Below are 20478 nucleotides of genomic sequence, written 5' to 3' on the forward strand. Positions count from 1 at the left end.
TTAAGTAAAAGTTAGTCAAATGATCTTTACTGGATAAAGTTCTCGACGAGTCCGTCATTTTAATCATTCAGTTGTTATCAAACAGGGCCTAACATTTTCATCAGATCAAGGACATTTTATCATAGGATCATTGCTAATTTGAGATGGATATTTATTAAAATGCTATATTAATACATACTAGTGACTCTTCTCCTGAAAGAAAACCATTGGCCCTTCCAATTCATTACGAGGAAGTTTTAAGAGCATCATAACTGCCAAACTTATCATCATATACTACTACACGAACAAAAGAAAATAAACCAAATTCCAGTTCTTCTGTGACAGCCGTGGTTCATTATTCTTTAGGAACATCTTTCGGTGGCAGCTCCTTTGGTTTTGCGTTCTTCATTTCCCTACACAATTTTCAAGATGAAAATTCATACAACTTGCATATACTAATAAATGTGAATTCGATAGAACTGCCAAGATCGACCAATACAAAGAGCCAGATGTGAAAGTGAGCAAGTAACACTAACATTAAATAATGAAACCCCTAACGGCAAGCTTCCAACAACACTTCCTCTAATTTCAGATCAAAATACTAATTATACATCACACGTTGAACCATTTTGTGCTTCCTGATTTTTGAGTTGTTTTTCCTGGATACAATAGTTTTAGAGTCCCTGATAAATTGCACTGCTGTTGTTGTAGGACAGGTGGATTATATAAATCTTACGTTGTCCACTCTTATGAACTAAAATAAGATTACTAATCACAAAATTGGATCTCAAACTGCAGCACCGCGACATGGGTATATATATATATATTAACTAAATCAATACTTGCACCTATGTTAATTAGTTTGCCAGTAATGCATGGCATCCCCAATTTCCAAATCAAACAAAAAGTAAAACTACAACACAAATATAAGCTACCTGCCAACAATATCAGATACAAACTTACAGGTAGATATGACCACCCAAAGATGCCTTAGTTTTGATTCATATAACACGATCATTTCAGCCGGCAACAACACCAATTTTCTGTAAACTGTGTGTTTAATAGTACAAAGCAAGAATTTCCTTGTGCAAGATATCGGATTTTTCATATAGCCTTGGGAGGCCCAGCACATATTAATTCATATATTCTAAACATATATATTAAAACTAAAACTGAATTCATAAATTAATTCACTCCAAACATCAGAGCATACAGAGGAATCGAATCTCGCAAATGATTTCAATTAAAGAAAAGATAAATAGAAAAAGTAAGAAATATAGAAAGTTTAGGCATACTTAGCAGCAGAGGCGGATTCTTCTTCGAGCCAGTGACGAATCTGACGAACGTTGCGCTTGAAGATGTTGGCGGATTGTTTGACATCACTTCTCATAAGTAATATCACTGCGCTTACTCCTGCTACTGTTAGGATCAAGTTCGTTAAAGCCATTTTTTCTTGTCTGCTAAAACCCTAGCCCTTCCTGTGATCTATCTACTCGATTCAAATCAAAGTTCGCTGATATGGGTTGTAACCCGGGTTATAGAAACCGTGACCGACCTAAACCGATTTAGGACTGATCTCAATTAAAATTATATAATTATTTATATTTATTATATCATAAATTATATAAATATTTATATTTAAGATAATATAGTATTTTTATTAAATAATTCTATTAAAGTATTATATATATTTCAACTAACAAAACCTTACAAAAAAATCAGATTTGAAAATTAAATGAGTCCGTCATTATTTATATTCTAAAATAATCTAATGACTGTTTATATTTTAAAATAATATTTATTATTTAATAATTATGAAAGAAATATATTATTATGCTAATAAATGTTAATTTTAGTTTAATAGATCCTTTTTAACTGAATAGTGCACGTTTTAGCACTAGCCTATCATATAATAAGGAAATTGAATTTAATTTTTAATATGATCATAATATTTGCAATACAAAATACAATTTAAGATTTTTAGTTTGAAGTTAATTTGATTTGAAAATAAGAAAGACAACTCAAGCAACATTAATCAATTTATTTTTTCAATAACTAGAAAAAATTGCAATTTGGAGGCGCCATAGATCATATTTTGGAAAATGAAATTTTCATAATTTGTTTAGAAGTGATAGTAGTTTTAAAAAATTAAAAAAAAGATATACGTAGTTTGAATAATATCCCCAATTTTTTAGTATTTTTAATTTTAGTTTTTTGTGCAATTTCTTGGTATTTATATAGTATTGTAATCGAATAATTTGATTCAATCCAATAACCGATATTATACATAAATATTATGATAAAAATAAACCAATAATAACCGATAACGAATTAAACTATTTAAGGTATCATATTGATATCATGTGTTTGGTTGTTTGCTGAAATCAATATATTTAACTTTTTAAAAATAATTAAATTAATTTATATTAATTAAAATATTAATATTAATTATTATTGTCTAATTTTATATGTACGATAATGGGTTCGGAATCGTGTTCCAAAATGTGTTGAATTATTTTTTTAAATTTTTTTATTGATTTATAGATATTTTGATATTTTGATTTGATTGAAATTTTCTGTTTTTTTTAATAATTTCCAATAAATCACAAAAGAAGGTGTTGAATGAAAAATTCTAAGTATTCTATTTCTAGCAAAAATTTGGAATTATGATCTTTGATGTCTAACAAAAAAATAATTGCCGATAACCTAAAGGACTCTCGGGTATTTTTATAATTATATATTTGTCCATATGGCCATAATGGAATGAACACATTGCAATTCATGGCCAATAAACTACTCTAAAGTTGGTCCTCACCGACCAAGATTGCCCAGTACTATAATTTTTTTACGATGATACTTTCATTTATTCACATGCTCTTTCCTCGTCTTCGTCTCAGACTGTACTTTAAGCATATCAGACCAATAATTTCATCTATAAAATTATGAAATCCACGCGCGACCACCCTTGTTGACCTGACCCCAAGTCTCCCACCCACCTTCACCCAGCATATAAATAAATACATGCAAACTCCCCCTTTAAACACCAGCTTTTAAAACCATTTCAATTCTATCTGAAACAAGATTGCAAATAATAGCAATGGACAGAGAACAAGAAGAAATTCAGTTTCTTGGCTTCTTGGGCATCTTCAAAGAAGCCTTCAGTGTGACATCCTCACATAGGAAAATTTTCAGCCAAATCACACTCACTATAATCCTTCCTCTTTCCCTCATCTACCTGGCTCAAATCGAAATCTCCGAAATCTTGTTTGGACAAATCATCCGCAGTGAGTATGATCTGGATCATACTGACCAAATGGAAACTCAGAAATATTCCAAGACTTCAGATGTCCTCTCATCCGAGTTGCTCGCATTTTGGCTCTTCAAGATTGCTTATTTCATCTTTGCCTTGGTTTTCTCCCTCCTCTCAACCTCAGCAGTTGTGTACACTATTGCATGCATTTACACTGCAAAAGAAGTCACCTACAAGAAGGTCATGAAAGTGGTTCCCAAGGTTTGGAAAAGACTCATGGTCACTTTTCTATGGAACTTCATCATTGTCTTTGCATCCATCATTGTTCTTCTACTTGTAGCAGCTCTGTGGGCTGTTACTTTAGGAACAAGTGTGGTTGGGATCACAGTTGGAATCATAGTTTTACTAGTATACGTGTCAGGGATTTTGTATATCGGCTTTATGTGGCACTTGGCAGGCATTATATCGGTGCTAGAAGACGTGTATGGAATACAAGCATTGTTCAAGAGCAAGGATTTGATCAAGGGGAACACTGGACTCTGTGCTGCTATTTTTATTATCAATAAGCTATGTTTTATCGGAATTTACCTGGGCTTCAGAGCAAGTGTTGTGGGAGGAGAGTCAGTTCTGGGGAAGATATCGCATGCCTGTCTTTGGTCTCTGTTACTGTCCATGCTGATTCACTTTGCACTTGTCATCCAAACGATCATCTACTTGATCTGCAAATCTTATCACCGTGAAAGCATCGATAAATTGTCCCTCGCAGATCATCTTGAGGTGTATAGTGGAGATTATGTTCCGTTGAACTTCAAGGATGTTCAGTTAGAGTATTCTAAGGTTTAAATTCGATGTTGCTGTTCTTGAGAATTTATTAATCTGGAGAATAATACAGTTAATTTTTCTTAATCGTGGTACTAAGCAAAGTTGTATACTGGCATAAGTTGTAACTAGACATTTGACATTCAACACTCAGCATAAGAGAATCAACCTGACAGAATTCAATGGCAAGTCACCAGAAACACTAATTCAGTACTTAAATGTCAGTATATCACAGAAAGGAATCTTCATTGGATCACTATGAAATCAGAATTGTTGCAAGGAAGTGATATGAAGAGCCTGAAAACAATTGAATATTCCTCAGTTCAAATGAACACGAACTACAATAATAGTCGGTCAGGGTGTCTAGCTAGATAATGTCACCTCTTCGACTGCAAAATCTAGTGCAAGAGTTGTAAAGTGTATGTACAGTTGCACAACAATATCATTGCTGAGGCCTGAGCACACCAGCACCTTTGCGCCCCATCCCAGTATTCCAGATAGAGTTGTATTTCTTCACTGTGCATGCACCTCTTAACACGGCCTGAACGCACACCGGTCTGATCCTTGATGCATTGGTTCCAATAACCCGGTCTTCCGGGTATACTTCTTTTAGACCCGGCCTTGTGTTTTACAGTATATGCAGAATCATTTAAACCAGTACTCTTATCTTTTCACTGGCTCAAATTTTTGATTTTCATTCTCCAACTTTCGATATTAGTCACTCCAGTTATATATAAAGAGCTAACTTCAGCCTATTTTGTAATGTTAAGAACACCAGTTCTACTCTCTTCTTGTGGTAAATAAACAAGTAACAAAAGCACACACAGATATATATAAACTTTTACTGGAATTAAGATCAAAACTAAAATGGTTGAAAGTACTATAATTGATACTCTGTACTACTCGAACCGTTGATTTGTGCTGCTATAATTTGTCTAAAATATATATCTCATGATTCTCATCCACCTTATGATTCTTTACGACGCTATATGTTGTTTAAAGAAGGTAATCAGGTGCAAGATTCACCTTTATCTGGGACGTGTCCGTACAACATCCTGTATTGAAGCACTGCATATAGGACATTTTCCGCTATCTAATTGCAGCTCTTGCGCACATCTGAAACAGGTGCACATGTGGCCACATCTGCAAACACATTGGCACGCATATGACAAATGATGTGTATAAAACTCGTGCAATTCAAATTTTAATAAATCTATCATAATTATCATTTGTGTTTTTACAGTGATTTTTCACACCTGTACAGAAGTGAATCAACTTCTGATTTGAAACAAAGACAACAACTCCCTTTTCCTGGAGTTTTACCGATAGACTCATTTCCTTTTCCTACAGCTACTGCAAGAGGAACATTAGCTTAGTAGCTTGTTTACAAAGAGATAACACATTATAAAATTGAACAACAAAGCAAATGTGCTTACCTGAATGAATATAAGAATCTGACAATCCTTTCTGCATTAAATTTTGTGGTTGTGCCTGCTGCATGCTTATGCAGACACTTAAGGCTTTTCGTAGGTCACTTAACTCCTGATGAATTTGCTCCATATGATCTTTTAATCCATAAATGAGTTCCATCTCCTGTTTCATCAACAATATCAATGAATTTATATTGAAATTATTTTAAGTGCATAAAGTAGATTAAAAATTAAAAGGAACACATACAAGTGATGGCTTAGTATCCCTTGTGTAGAAGTTAGGTGTGGGAGATTGATCTAGAGACGGAGATGAAAATGATTCATCAGTAGGACTATGGATTGGATTACGAGTCCATGACCTGTATTGGACAGATGGTGAGGCTGAACATATTGATGATGGTGTCTGTTCAAAACATTCGGCAGCTTCACCAGGTGCAACAGGACTCCTGTTTTCTTCTTCAAAAATCTTCTTAGTTACTATCGGGTGTTCATATCCCTTCTTTTCATCCTCCAACTTGTGTTCTACTCGATTAACTATTAGCTTTGGTTTTGCTTCAGTACGAGATATCATTATTTGATCTATTTTATCTCGCATTTCGCTGGTAAGAAATGATGATACACTTCTTCTGCACATAATATAAGAAATTGTCAATAATAACAGGGGAACTATCTTCTTATTTTTTGAAGACATACGGCATACCATCATGGTTGTTAAGAAGAAGAAAATTGTTTACGGTTTCAAACATAAGCATAATGGATATCTAAGTTTATATTTAGTATTTAACATACCTTTCAAGTAACTTCTTTATATCTTTATTCTTTAAGAAAGGATCAAGCATCTCCTGATATCTTTCTTGCCTTAGATCTTCCCAGTCACTCCTTGGACGAGAAACATCAAATACCCAGTCCTGATATGATTCCGCTTGCTCATAATTTAAAGCTTCTATGTCTTCCCACTCGCTTTGGTTTTGAGGAAATTCACTAGTCCATTCAGGACCACTTTCTTTTATCCAGTCATGAAGCGATTCAAGGGACGGTTCTGCATCAAGGCCTTTAAACCTTTTTAATGAAACTACTGCTGCCTTGTCCGCAAGTTCTTGCAAATCAAACGTTTTGATATTGTAGCTTGTTGGTTTCCACGTTACACCTAATCCTGGACCAACTTCTTTATCTGATTCCTGCACTTGGCTAGTGTTCTGATGCGAGGGTGTGAAATCCTCATTACAAGTATCTGCTTCTTGAATGTTAGCAACAGCATTTGTACGAGGGCTACTTCCTGATTGAGCAATATCCTGCGGATGAGTCTTCCCTTCGTGTTTAGTGGAGATAGTGAGTGTTTTAGCATTCGCGGTTGTGTGGTCTATAACCTCTTTTGTTGGGTTAATGTCCGCAGATTTCCTTACTCTATGCCCCTTTCGTGGACTTGACTCGGCGCCAGTACTCTCCGTGTTAAATTTGTCCCTAAATAAATGTTTACACACTATGTTAGCATAATAATAATGATTCTGAAATTCCATATATGCTTCACACTAAGAGATGCATAATTTTTAAAATTGCACAAGAGAGATGGCAAATTGTATATGTGTAGCTAGCATCATATATATATATATATCAAGCTTGCATTAATTACCTAAGATGCATAATACCAGATCCTTCTGATGGCTCCTTTATCTTGGATACTGTTAAATTAGATTTACTATAATCTTTTGCATCCGAGCCTTGGCGTAAGAATCTAACCCGGAGCAGTTTCTGTTTATGAAGAAATGAACAAGAAAATGAGAAACCTTGTCAATAGGCAAAACTCATAAACATCATTGTTCAAACAATACCTGAAATTGTTTGCGATGAGCAAAACTGGATACAGCCTTGCAGTCTCCTAATCTTTGAAGCTCCTGGTACCTGTCGCGCTCCATTTGCATAAACACCTCATTTGAAGCCTGACGCCCTCTAATCCGCGGAGATTTTACTTTCCCAGCATTCTTTTTCTGAGGGGATATAGGAGAAGTTGTCCGAATTTTCATCAACTTACAAACATTCTGATCTCGGTCATTACATTCTTCCCCATTCACCGATGTCAATCTCTTAATTATATCCGCCACTCTATTTGTCTCATATTCTGTCGAAACATCTGAATTGCTCACATGCATCACATCAGTAAACGTCGAGCTGTCTGAAAACACTGAACTTGCATTACTCCTGCTGCTAAGAGTTGGACTGATGTTATTGTTGTTTGCATTCGAGTTTTTGGACTCTGCCTCAAAATCTCTCCATTTCTGAACAAGAGAAGATACAGCACGAATTTTCCGATTCTCGCTTGAATTAATGTCAGGGGTTGTCGGAGAAGTCTCTGTTTCGAACACAATTTCCCGGGCTCTTGCCCATCTGTCTGAAACTTTAGGACTCTTCGTGTGTCTCGCGCAGTCTCCTTCCCATAAATCTTCCCTGCTGCCGGGGTGTCCTAAAACATGTCGGAATGGAGCACGAGAAGAGATTTCAACTTGGGATGATGCCATCACCGATGCAGGCTGATATCTGGTATCAAATTTTCGAGCATAGTAACTGAACATTTAAAATTACTTGATATCACAGAAGAATACATTTGCATTAGGGGAACCAAGTATTCGAAATCAGCAAAAATTTGAATTTCACAGCAGAACAAAATCAAAGCTCAAAAATCTGCCAGTTTTTTTTTACCTCCCTTGAAAAGAAATGGCAAGAATGATAAATTATGGTGTATTAGAAAAAGTCAACCGTGAAAATAGTTATAGAAAACAACGTTTGGAGGAATTAACAGAGAGAAAGAGTAGCAGAAATGTCCCAAGAAGTAGGAGTGATTTTGGAGGTTGGAGAGAAGAAAAAGGAGGGAAAGATGCTATAAGGGCCATGAATTATGATATTCAGTTTTGTTTTGTTTCTTAACGTAAAATTCAATAAGCCTTATGTTGTGCAATAACATTTGTCACTCCCTAGTCCCTACCCCAAATTTTGACAAACTTAAGATGATATTAATGGGATGATTTATATATACACACAGGATCATATTATTATTATTATTATTATAAGTAAAACCAATCAAACATTGCCAATTAGGATTTGGGAATAAAAATTAGGATTTTTTTTTTCATTTCCCCCCTGTTTTATTGAGCAATGCAGACCTGCTCTTAACTGGGCCTTTATTTTAACATAAACTTCACATTAAGAAGAGCTTGCTGGTAATTTTTTACCGGTAAGGCCATAAACCCTTCAAAAAGTCCTAGCTGCAGGATATGTGTTTCTTAATAAAACAGAGAACTCTAGACTGGAAGTTTTAGGAATTTCTGCCCTAGTAGTTCATGTCGATGCATCCAACAACTGAAAAACTCTGGCCTCTTCACCAACACGAGGCTCCAATGTTAGAATCCCACATTGTACTTCCCTTTGAAAACACATAACCCGCCAGACAGACAATAAGTACCTAGAGAGATACTATTTTCTCTTCCGTAAGCCAATACTTTTTAGCCATGTAGTCAAACCCCCATTTCCATTATAACAGCCTGCTGAGAGACTTAATAAGCAACTTCAGATTTCGCCTTGTAGCTTCATCACCAGTAAATCCCACAATATCTGAACTTATACTCTGCAAATTCGCATAAAAGTTTAGAGGAGAAAACATAGCAGAAACATAATTATTAAACATGTAAATGGTATTCAGTCTAATTCGTCTCCAACCTCAATATTTTTCAGGGTGAATATAAGAGTGTATATGGATTTCTGGATCAGCTCAGTGTTCTCTGGGGTCATAATGGATGAATGCACATTTCTGCAATATAAGATTCAGATCCTGTGTAAGAGGATATGCAAATACATATATTTCATACACACATACATGGAAAGGAAATATCAAGCATGATGGCAAACAATGAAGAGTTCGTTAAAGAATGGTCTATACGCTAGTTAGTCGTGAGCATGGCGAGTAGCCGGGACTTTTGGGGGCAGCAAGCTATGGAATTAAGACTATCATACAAAAAACATACAAGACCGAGGAAAGCACGCGGGGAGACCGAGATCTGGAAAATCAGACTGTTTATATGTTGAGCCATTATACAATTTATGATTCATAATTTTCAGTAATTTAACACTCCCCTCTTGTCCACGAAGGGCATGTTATCAAGAGAAAAATACTTTCTGATATATACATACATGCCATTGCTCATATATATTAGCAAAATTCTTGGACATTATGATACTAATATGCAAGGATCATGCAGTTTTAACTTTAATAAGATTTAATTGAGTGATATGTTGCAAATTCTCATTCAATTCATTACACAATCAAATGGCGGATAAACAAGAGGAAAAGCAAGTTTTACTACCAAACAAAAAATGGTTATAACCACCAACGATCAAACAATATACACATTAAACATCTAATTTTACAATTGATATTCGTAGGAGTATAAGGTCTACCCTAAATAAGGTTTAAGAGGCATTGAATCCTTAGACCTCAGTCCCACAAAAGATAACACATTTTGGACTTACCACTTAATGACATAGTTATCAGAAATGAGGGTCATGTTTAAATTTATGGCACTGCTCAGACAAGGGAGCCACTGAGTCACTGACGAATTCTATATTATTTTGTATATGTGATATATTCAAAAGTTCAAAATGAACACTTCGCTTGAACTATAACGATGTTGTGAATCTCTCAGGCCAGGCACAATGCTTCAATGATATCAACATGTCCATAAAATTCTTAGTTTACAGGGCAACTAACTCACCAAACAGCAGAACTATGTCCAACTATTGGTTCAGGCCTTCTAAAGCATTAAGCGAGAACAAAATATTAAAATGACTGTTTACCTCAGATCCAAGGTCGCTTGTGTGAGGCTTTTGGTTAAACTCTCAACTTCTTTTAGCAAACCACTTTCTCGAACCTCAGACAACAAAGGTTGAACATCTTTAGCCATGGCTTTGATCTGGGACATCACTAAATCAAATCGAGAATTTCAATGCACGAGCACATATACAATATATTAAAACTCCATACAAGCATAACCAAAAGTCTTAATCCGTCAAGTTTCAAGTATATACTGCCATAAAACTGTGACTGGTTGCCTTTGAAGGAGAGATTATATTTGGCAACTCAAGTAAACAGCTCACTTGAAATTTTAAGACCATACGCAAACCAATGAAACTAAAATCATTTTGAACAGACAAATAAATAAAATTTAAGATGTATGTAAGACCACCTGCGCAAGGAGTGGCCTTGCTTCTTCAATAACTGCTGCAGCTCTTACAGCTAATGAATAGGTATTGGCAACACCAATTTCCTCCGCTTCACGTCCAAGGCGTGTAAATATTCCAACTAATGCATCCAGACTTACCCCTTGAATTCCTTTTATCTTTTGTCTGTCACATATGATCAGACCTTCTTTCACACAATCAATATGAAGCGGCCCTACTGTAGGAGTCGGAATTGGGTCGCGAGGTGTTATATCAATCATAGTTTCCATGAGAAGACCAGACTGATTAACCTCGACCAAGGAGTTACGAGGTATGATTACCTTCTCATCTTCGACCTACAAAACAAAAACTGTGAGGCCATACAAGGCAAAACATGCAAACAGACAAATTAAGCAAATCTTTTGTACAAGAACATTGGAAAAAAAAACACATTTAACTGACCTCCACAATTGCTTCAATGCTTTTCAGTGAGGGATTGACCCGAATAACATTTCCAACGGTGACCCCTCTAATTCTAACAGGCGTACCATTACAGATACCACAAGCCTGTGCAAACTCGAAGACGGCCAAATACTTCCTAAACTTTGAGCGCAACTGAAAACCCCTCAACCATGCCAAACTAAGCACAAAAAGAACTGTGCACGACACGAGAAATAAGCCAACCCCACCTTCCCATATGCTCCTCCTCCCAAACCCATAATCACTCAAAGGTCGCAAAGTTTGTCGCCAAATAGTCTTAGGAATTTCAAGAACAACAGCAAGTGGGTTCTTCTGCTCGGATGGTGGCTGGGTATTTCCTGGATTAACAGATGTAGCTTTAATACTAACCAGTCTCTTTCCGGGTCTTGAATTCAGATTAGGTAAGTACTTTGCAACCCCATTTCGCAAAACGGGTGACACCGAATACGAAGATATCACACTAGGACATGTCGATAAAACCAAAGATTTCCCAACCATTTCTCGATCAGAACTCAAAGTTTCAATATTTCAAGTAACTCTAGTCTTACAAATTCAACTCTTGAGTCCAACAAATCTGACTTTATATGTACATTATTAGCATATGTACTGGGGAGCTGAATTGAGGTTAATGCAAGAGTGTAAGTAATGGAAAGCAAGAAAATACAAAACATGAACAGACCCAGAAAAAGAAAAGAAGAATAAGAAGAAAGCACCTTTGAATTGAAGGTCCTGAGTGAGTGAAAATTGTTTTCTGAAACCCCCAAATCTGCAGCTTCTTGTTGTTGCCTGGGATGTGTGTGAGAAAGAAGAAGAAAGAAAAGAAAAGGGAAAAACAATATGTAAAGACTAACGCATACAGGTTTTGACTCGGCCCACCCATCCAGATAATGGGTTAGTAACTTTTTCGTGGTGTATTTCTACTATTTACCACAAATTATAATATCACATATTTTTTTAATTTTATTGTCGGGAAACATAATTTGTTGATATACGTATTTCATTGACTTAAAATTAAATAATCATTTCTGTGAAACTGCATTAAAATGTGCAATCGCATATTTTAGCGAATTCATGCATATTTTTCCTGTTCCAAATTATATGTCCTAATTATTTTGAAATATCAAATTGATTAATTTTTGATTAAATATACAAGATATTTATTTATTATTTAATAAATAAAATAATATATTTTAAAATAGATTGGCTATATTTTCTAATTTCTTATAATTTCAGCTAAATTATTTCTTTTTCTCTAAAAAAACATCCTATTAACCGATTCTAAATCTGCCAAAGATGATTTCTTCACCAAGGCCGTCTCCGATAAAAGGACTCTCCTAGCTTGATTCTAAAGCATTTAAGTTGCTCAAGGAGTCAAGGTACTATAGGCATTGAGCTTGTAAAGGAGACTACAGATGACAGCTATACCAAATACTTGAAATTAAAGTATCATGTCCTGGTGTTTATAATTGTTGGTGGTGTAGAAATGAGATCACTTCAGAAGTTCTCCCTGCATTTTGTCACGCATCTCCATCACTTTTCCTCATTAAGATATCCACGCTTATCACCCACTTCTTCCTGTAATAAAACAATTAAACTTACAGAAGAGGAGCTAAACAGGATTAATCTTTTAATCCCTCGTCTTTGTTTATCAAACAATCTTCCACAAGCCATTAGTCTTGTCCACACAGCTCTCCTCACTAACCCACCTCCCACTTCTATCTCTCTCTCCATCCTAGTCCACTCTCTCTCCTCTGACCCGGATTTGACCCGACCCATCTCCTTCATGACCCGAATCAAGCACACGAACCCCACATTCTTACCCACCATTTCCAGAATGTTTCTTTCTTCTTACTTTAAAAAGGGTCAGCCAAGAAATGCGATGAAAGTGTTTAAATGGATGACCCGACCCGATTGCCCTGACCCGGATCATAGGTTTTACGCCGTTGCTGCTGGTGGGTTTTGCAGGAGTGGGGCGCTTTTGGAAAGTCTTAGGGCTATTAGGCTGCTGGTCGGGTCGGGTTTTGTACCCGGCCCGGATTTGAGAACCCAAGTTTATGGAGCTTTGTTGAGGGTAGCCATGATCAAGGAAGCTCAGGAATTGAGTGAAGCCTTTTCAGGGTGTACTCGGAACGGTGGGGGTGGAAAAAAAGTGGTGTCATTGTTGGATAACATGATTGCCTGTTGGGTTGAATAACAAATGATCAGCAGGTAACTTTTGATCTTTAGTTAGCTGAAAATTCCACTCTTTTACTCTTCTGTAAAGTGCAACTGTTACATTATCAGGACTTATACTTTATCTAGAGCTGGAACCTAATAATTTCTGAGGAAGATAAATATATGTTATCATGTTTTTTTCCTCTCTTCTTTTCCGTAGAGATGTTCAAGTTTGTGAGAGCTTTGTTTCCAAGATCTTTAACTACTCTGCTCCCGAAAATTTTTGCTGCACCTACTACTAGATGCCGGTATCTCAAACATGCAATAGACAGTATCCTCATTAGCAGAAGCATATGTATCATAGTGACTAGCCAGTGGTAGCCATCAGGACATTTAGGCGTACACTGAGCAATTGAGCTGTTGATTATATTAGCACATTACTAATCTCAATTATAATTATATGCTCATTATATCCAAAATCCTCTGTCCTTTCTTGGTAGGTCAACCAGAGTTTATGGAGGAAGAAAAAAGTTGAGATTAAACTGGAAGAGCAAATACATCTAAAGCAGCAGATAGTCAGAAATGAAGTAGAAGATCAAAGAGTGGTCTGCCTGCAGCAATCAGGAGGCAGAGCAAAAGCTACATAGATTCCCTTGGTTTAGTTTAGTTTGAACTTTAATTAATGATGACAAATCTAAAGTATAGAAAGAAGTGGTACATGTGTATATGAAGGAATCAAGATTTAGAAAAAAGAAACTTTGTGTGCCTTCCATAGTTTGATCCAGTGATGAAAACATGCAACAAATTCTGAAGATAACAGGTGATGTGTAAGCAGGGAACATTCATATTTTGCAGTAACTAGTGTAATGTGTAAGGAGGACTACATACCCCCACCACACCACAGACACAATGACACAAACACCAACATGGCACCACATCAAGAAAATCAAGTGATAGATCATGGCCTGGCTTGTTGGCATATATGTAACTTAACAAATTACAACTTAAAATAGAGGGATTTTGCCACTGCACAGTTTGCTTGTGCAAAACATAAGGCATTTCTTTACCATATCGCGATGTCTAATAAGCCCCTAACAGATCATGTCACTGACCTTGTTGAATATTTTTTGACAGCATATGTATCAGCGGGTAATGTTTGTGAATTGTCTAATGTGATAATCTAGTACATTTGAAGAAAAGAAACCAAAGAACAAAAGACCACATATGTTTCCTGCCGTTTTTTGCCTTTACTAGCTCTTCCTAAACTAGCAGATACCAGAGATTCATGGAAACTAGTTACAGGAATTAAGCCTCAAACTAAGCACTGAAATATATTGCATTAGTCAGAATGCGAGGGCTTGCTTTAATCTCAAAATCTGCATCTAAAGTTGTATTCATCAAACCTCAACTTGCCTGTGTAAGCATCCATTACATCCGGAACTTCAACGATGTGTGCAATGACATATTTCTCCAAAAATGCACTATCAGCCATCACCAATATTTGATATAAACCTAACTTACTAGTTATTGATTTTCTCGACTCCAAAGCCTGCAAAACTGAACATCTTGGTACAATCCTTTTCTCCAAGCTAAACGCAGTCACATATGGCATAACCGCTAACCTAGACTGAGGCCATCCCAACTTCTCAACATAAAATCCCACCACTTGTCTAATCCTTTTCTCCGAATAAGCAACAACAGCCGGCAGCTTCTTAAACATCAAAACAATCTCATCATCCGAAAACCCAAAGCTTCTATAAACCTTACATTTAGCTTCCCAAGTCTCATCGCTAATAAGACACATAGTATTTACAGCCCGACGAAAGCTATACGAAGAAACATCAAACCCCATATCCCTAACCTTCTCAACAACCTTACAGAACTTATCATGTTTCTTCCCACTAACTTGCCCGTACCCCGTAATAAACTTCAAAACCTGATCCTCAGGCACCCCAATCCTCTGCAACAGCTCAATATTCCGCAACAAATCTGTCGAAATAGAGTACGTAAGCACAAAGGGGTTGCTCATAATACTAGCAGCAGCATTCTGATGACTACCAGTAATCGACTTGAGCAAATCGAAAATTGGGACCAAGTGATTCTTCAAACTCCTTTTTAGTACATGTGGGGTTTTGTTAACAATCTTGACAACGTCAGAATCAGATTGGTTGAAAATAGATTGTAAGAATTGGAGCTTGGGTTTAAGGAGTCGGGGGCTGAGAAGACGAGTGGGTTTCACAAGCAAGATTCTGTCAACATGGGCTTGTGAGAACCCGAAAGATTCAAACAGATTTACAACTGTATTGAGTTTTAAATCGCGTAAATCTTTGGAGATGGTTCCGTAAGTAGCTGTGTGGATGTTGATTATTGGATTGGTTCGGAGCTTCGAGAACCACCGCAACGCCGCCATTTCTTCCGACTAAATTAGGGCTTCTAAATTAACCAGGGCGACGCATTTTGGGGGTTTTGGAACGTTATATAAATTTTGATGATTTATGGATTTTACGGCTCGAGCGCTAGTATACTTCAAATATATATTTTTTTTCTCCCTTGTGTTTTCTCGAATTGACTACAAGTTTTTTCTTTTTTAAAGCACATTCTGGAACAAGTTAAAAAATGATATATTATGCTAAAGTAAATATACTCCCTCGGTCCCTCTCATTTCTTTACCGTTACTATTTTGGAATGTCCCTCTCTTTTCTTTACGTTACTATAAATAATAAATTTTTCTCATCATTGCACCCACTACTTTCCTCCACTATTAAATTACTATTACACTCACTACTTTCCTCCACTATTTCAAATCTATTATTAAATATTGATAGGTCCCACCACTTTACCCACTTACTCATTTTTTATACATTGTTTTAGTCTCCTTATCCCCTCCAATGTAAACAATTGAGAGGGACGGAGGGAGTAATATTTTGTGCATGTGTTGGTTTTTTTTTTTATTTTAAATGCAATAACATAAACCAAAATTGATGGAGGCTTCTTGGCATATGAGTGAGCTGTTTTGACTGATCTATTTGTTAAACGTTGCTGAATGAGTTGTTTAATTGATTGGAGTAAATATTTTTATTAATGAATTGAATTAGTTATTTATATGTAATTGTTTTTATAATAGTTGTTAATATAATTTTTGAATTTTAAATAGATACACATCAAATTTACAATTGTAAAAACTCCTCAATAATTTTCTTTCAAAATTAACATCTAGATTTAAGTCATTATTTCAATTTGCTAGTCCCCAAATACTAAAATATGATGATTCCCGCATCAAAACTCAAATTTCTCGTCAAACCTGTAAATTCCAAACATGACCGTACTATTCTAACTTCTTTAATCAAACATGCTTTGCATCTGCTATATATATAAAAAAGATATTCTTTTGCATTAACTTCTTTTTTTTTTTTTTTTTGCATATTATCACTTTGGGAGCACATTACACCGATTTGCATTGGCAGTAAACTGCTGATGAGTTTCTACTTTCTACATCTAACTGAATAACACAGACACACACACAAAACCTCCCGCCTGGATGCTTGTTTCCGATTTGGTTTTTCACTAAAAGAAAATTGCTAATCATTTCCAGGAGATTCTACTACTGCTTCAGAATTTAAGTTTTACATACTTCACCTAACACGATCAAATCACCTTCAGTAGATGTTTTGGAATCATGATCTTCTTTGCTAATGCCAGAATAATTTAACATCTCTTTTTCGGTGTCAGTAGAGATGATTTCCTTTGCAACAAGGGACCTTATAAAACCCTTTACTTCCTCGACATCACAGTTATTTTTAATGTATTCCAAACAAGCGATCAAAATATCTGTGCTTGGCAACTTCCATCCTCGTCGGCACTCTGAAATGGCTCTTTTCATTGCTTCTACAGCTTTTGGAAGTTGTCCACAACCAACATAACCTGTGGCAAAATAATACCATGTTTGAGGTTGTGGTTTTCCATTATTTTTGGCCCTGTCTAGAAGAACTTCAGCTTTCTCCATAAGACCTTTTCTGCAGTAATAACCAATTAAGAAGTTTGGAATCCGAAAATCATAAGTCAGCTGACTGGACTCCCAATCCCTGAAGACATCCTCTGCACCTTTAACATCATCAAACTTTAAAAGAGATGGTAACATCCGTATATAGCCACTGTTGTTAATTTTTTCTATACTCTTGTAGAGTTCCCAAACACGCCATACTTCCGCTTTATTACCCAAATTAGTGTATTGTGTGAGAAGGAAATCAAATCCAGTATTCTTTTTGTTGCATTTTAGTATGAATCCCTCAGATTTCTCCAACATCTCCGAAGCCTTGTCTATGCAACCAACTTTTATATATGTATGTGCAGCAGTGATATAGATGTTCCAATCCAAAACCAGCTCAGGATCAGATTCAATTTTCTGAAGTATCGAATCAATCTCTTTGGTGTCACAGCTGCTGGAACATGCAGTAAGCAGGATGCTATAGGTAACTTTGTCCATTTTGATGCCTTTCTCTTCCATCTCATGTATCAGAGACTTTGATTTTTCAAAGTTTCCAGTCTTACAATAGAGATTAAGCATGACATTGTAGCTCACTGTTTCCATCAACAATCCCAAAGCCCTTATTTCCTGCATGAGGTCCTCTGCTTTCTCCAAAGATCTCTCTTCAGCATAGCAGTAAAGAAGTGCACCATACACCTCCACGTCTTTCTTTTGTTCGGGAATGTTATTGAAATAGTTCACAGCTTGGTCGATCCCATGAACTTTATAGATCAAGTCCATCCGGATAGCCATATCACCAAGTGAAAGTCTAAGATACATACTGTCACTCATCCACTCAGAAACCTGATATAGCAACAAGAACATTTTGAAGAACAGGATGTTAATCTGGAATATAACGGTACTGAAGCATTACATATATTTAGGAACTTTGCTGGATGAATTCACGATAAAAAGTAAAATAACGATCCAATTTTAGAAAAGATTAGTTCCAATTTTGTAAATTTCATACCAAGTTATGCTCCCGGGTTTATTTTCAAATCAGGGAAATGAGAAAAGAGAGAATAATGTTCTTGCAAGTTTACACCTAAAAAATTATGTTCATGCTACTGGATGATGGGGAGAGAAGTGAACAGAAGCTCTGAGGTAACTTTTCCATTAGTATTTGACTATTTGTCTTTCTTCTATGAAAAGATATTTGTTACTAACATTCCCACACATTCTCTCTTCTCTCTAAAAAACCTTGGGAGCCAAATGACAAAAACTCAAGTCCTGTCTCCCCTTCTTTTTGCGCTCTTCTTTTTCTACATTTCCTTTAATAGCGAAAAACCTTGGAGGGGAAGCCACTTCTATTTTTATACAACATTCTCATCAACAAAGACGAAAGTCATCCTAGATAGATATTAGTGCAAGCACTTCTTCGAATGATCAAGCCTTGCTTTTTTGTTGTTGCTTTGAATGTCAAATCTAGGTACAAGCACCTACCTCTATAAAATACCCAAAAGTGACACTTAAAAAAACATTACAAAACAAGGATCTATGGGTAGCTTAGTGGCCAGACTCCCTCCCTCCCCCCTTTTGACCAAAGGCCATACATTTGAGTCTTTACTGTCCCACCCTGTATACATTAAAAACTAATGCACTAAAAAGCTACTTGGGGGAGCTTTTTCAATTAGAAAATTAACATGTATCTACTTAGAATACAAAAAGCTAATTAAACAGCTATTTACCAAACGGTTTCTAACAAAACACCTAATTTAATCTGCTAACCGCTGATTCCCAAACAGGGTCATATTCTTATATGCTTCTAAGATCATTTTTTCTAACAATAAACAATAGAATAGTACTTGAAATAATTTCAAACATAAATAAAAATCTCAGTCATAGTGGAATATCACACAAAAGTATCAAACTTTTATGAACTATCAGTCTTTCTCATGTACACATTCCAGCTTTTTGCGTGGATTTTTGTGCTTTTTAGCAAGTAATTGCGCAATTTTATGCCAATTTGGTAAACACAAAATCACTTAAACGATGCTCAGAGAACCTTAGCCTACTCGCGATTTTAACAACACTGCTAAAAATGTACCTCAGCAATGACCTGTGACCACCACTAAGGAAGCTAATCCATTCCAATTCCACAAACAAACTTGTATCGAATCACATTCAACATATTCACAAACAACAAAACGAAGAATGACACAATGTACCTCAAGCGCGTGCTTGTAACGTTTGTATCGTCTAAGCTCCCGAATAATTCTCTGAAGCTGCACCTTGTTGACAGTCCTCCCTTCCTGAATCCAGTGATTAAGTATGGGAACAACGGACTCACTCCAGTCTCCAACCGGGGATATTCGCCTGTACAAACTATCGACATCCTTTTTATAATCAGTGTGCGATGATGATGCACTAGTAGAAGAAGAAGAATAGTATGCTGAGAGCTTGTGGAAATGAAGAGAGCGAGAAAACCGGAGTGAGCTAGGGTTTAGGGTTTTAGATGGGAGTAGATGATGGTTAATTGTAATGGTGGGAGTATGATTATAATGATGAATGAAAGATGGTTGCAGTGTAGGAGTAGCTTGAAATGTTAGAACAACGGGGACCATTTCGGGGGAATTGTAATTGTAATTGTAGGGAAAAATCACGGCGGCGCAGCGGTGGTTAGATTTTGGGGGCGGCGGACGGACGACACTTAAAACTCAGGATATTCGGTTTAGGTTTCCATTTAAAAACTGTACTTATATTTCATTTGGATACTTGAATTTATAATAAAAAATTAAAAATATAATATTATATATGTATAATTAGAATTTAATTACATATTATGAAATTATAATTTTAAATTCTTCGATCTCAATATTAATTATTTTTGATATGATATTTTCATGAAAAGGCTAGTATCCAAGTCCCAGCCTCCCAGGCATCTCATCTTTCCACTTAAACAATATACAGAAAAGTGGAAAACTTATTCTTGAAAATCGATTGTCAGACATGATTATTTTATAAATAATAAATTCTTTATTTAAAAAATAATAATAATAAGCTCTCATGATTTATAAAATTTTGTATTGTTAAAATATTCTCGTAAATTTTCAAATATGGCATTTTGTACACTTCCAAATTAAATGTTAATTAAATGAGCAGCACGTGCACGCACACATATGCACACAACACTTGTA

At 35.9% G+C, this 20478-nt stretch overlaps 6 protein-coding genes across 7 annotated transcripts; 1 reads left to right on the forward strand and 5 right to left on the reverse strand.

Annotated features, from left to right (window-relative positions):
* Positions 1-127: 127 nt before the first annotated feature.
* LOC108206497 (uncharacterized) lies at positions 128-1496 on the reverse strand. Its single transcript, XM_017376821.2, has 2 exons — positions 1275-1496; positions 128-392 (listed from the first exon to the last, which is right to left on the reverse strand). Exons 1-2 carry the CDS (start codon positions 1424-1426, stop codon positions 335-337), a joined length of 210 nt encoding a protein of 69 aa, XP_017232310.1. The 5' UTR covers positions 1427-1496; the 3' UTR covers positions 128-334.
* Positions 1497-3076: 1580 nt separating this feature from the next.
* Positions 3077-4072, forward strand: LOC108207746 (uncharacterized). The gene has a single exon (XM_017378177.2). It carries the CDS (start codon positions 3077-3079, stop codon positions 4070-4072), a length of 996 nt encoding a protein of 331 aa, XP_017233666.2.
* Positions 4073-4879: 807 nt separating this feature from the next.
* On the reverse strand, positions 4880-8180 carry LOC108209845 (uncharacterized). 2 transcript variants are annotated; one of them, XM_017380995.2, is made up of 7 exons: positions 7308-8175; positions 7109-7227; positions 6268-6939; positions 5726-6104; positions 5485-5641; positions 5305-5401; positions 4880-5191 (listed from the first exon to the last, which is right to left on the reverse strand). In XM_017380995.2, exons 1-7 carry the CDS (start codon positions 8043-8045, stop codon positions 5077-5079), a joined length of 2277 nt encoding a protein of 758 aa, XP_017236484.1. In that variant the 5' UTR covers positions 8046-8175; the 3' UTR covers positions 4880-5076. The 2 variants fall into 2 exon arrangements, with proteins under 2 accessions (XP_017236484.1, XP_063944156.1); XM_064088086.1 differs by having other exon boundaries at positions 4931-5191; positions 5305-5398; positions 7308-8180.
* Positions 8181-8634: 454 nt separating this feature from the next.
* LOC108209846 (protein TRIGALACTOSYLDIACYLGLYCEROL 2, chloroplastic-like) lies at positions 8635-12019 on the reverse strand. Its single transcript, XM_017380996.2, has 6 exons — positions 11877-12019; positions 11146-11777; positions 10710-11039; positions 10321-10436; positions 9187-9277; positions 8635-9094 (listed from the first exon to the last, which is right to left on the reverse strand). Exons 2-6 carry the CDS (start codon positions 11659-11661, stop codon positions 9002-9004), a joined length of 1146 nt encoding a protein of 381 aa, XP_017236485.1. The 5' UTR covers positions 11662-11777; positions 11877-12019; the 3' UTR covers positions 8635-9001.
* Positions 12020-14686: 2667 nt separating this feature from the next.
* On the reverse strand, positions 14687-15727 carry LOC108207747 (uncharacterized). The gene has a single exon (XM_017378178.1). The coding sequence runs from the start codon at positions 15725-15727 to the stop codon at positions 14687-14689; it is 1041 nt and encodes a 346-aa protein (XP_017233667.1).
* Positions 15728-16685: 958 nt separating this feature from the next.
* LOC108205830 (pentatricopeptide repeat-containing protein At2g20710, mitochondrial) lies at positions 16686-20035 on the reverse strand. The gene is made up of 2 exons (XM_017375924.2): positions 19510-20035; positions 16686-18145 (listed from the first exon to the last, which is right to left on the reverse strand). Exons 1-2 carry the CDS (start codon positions 19903-19905, stop codon positions 16934-16936), a joined length of 1608 nt encoding a protein of 535 aa, XP_017231413.1. The 5' UTR covers positions 19906-20035; the 3' UTR covers positions 16686-16933.
* Positions 20036-20478: the final 443 nt, after the last annotated feature.

Source organism: Daucus carota, chromosome 2, assembly GCF_001625215.2.
Source record: "Daucus carota subsp. sativus chromosome 2, DH1 v3.0, whole genome shotgun sequence".
Taxonomy (NCBI): domain Eukaryota; kingdom Viridiplantae; phylum Streptophyta; class Magnoliopsida; order Apiales; family Apiaceae; genus Daucus; species Daucus carota.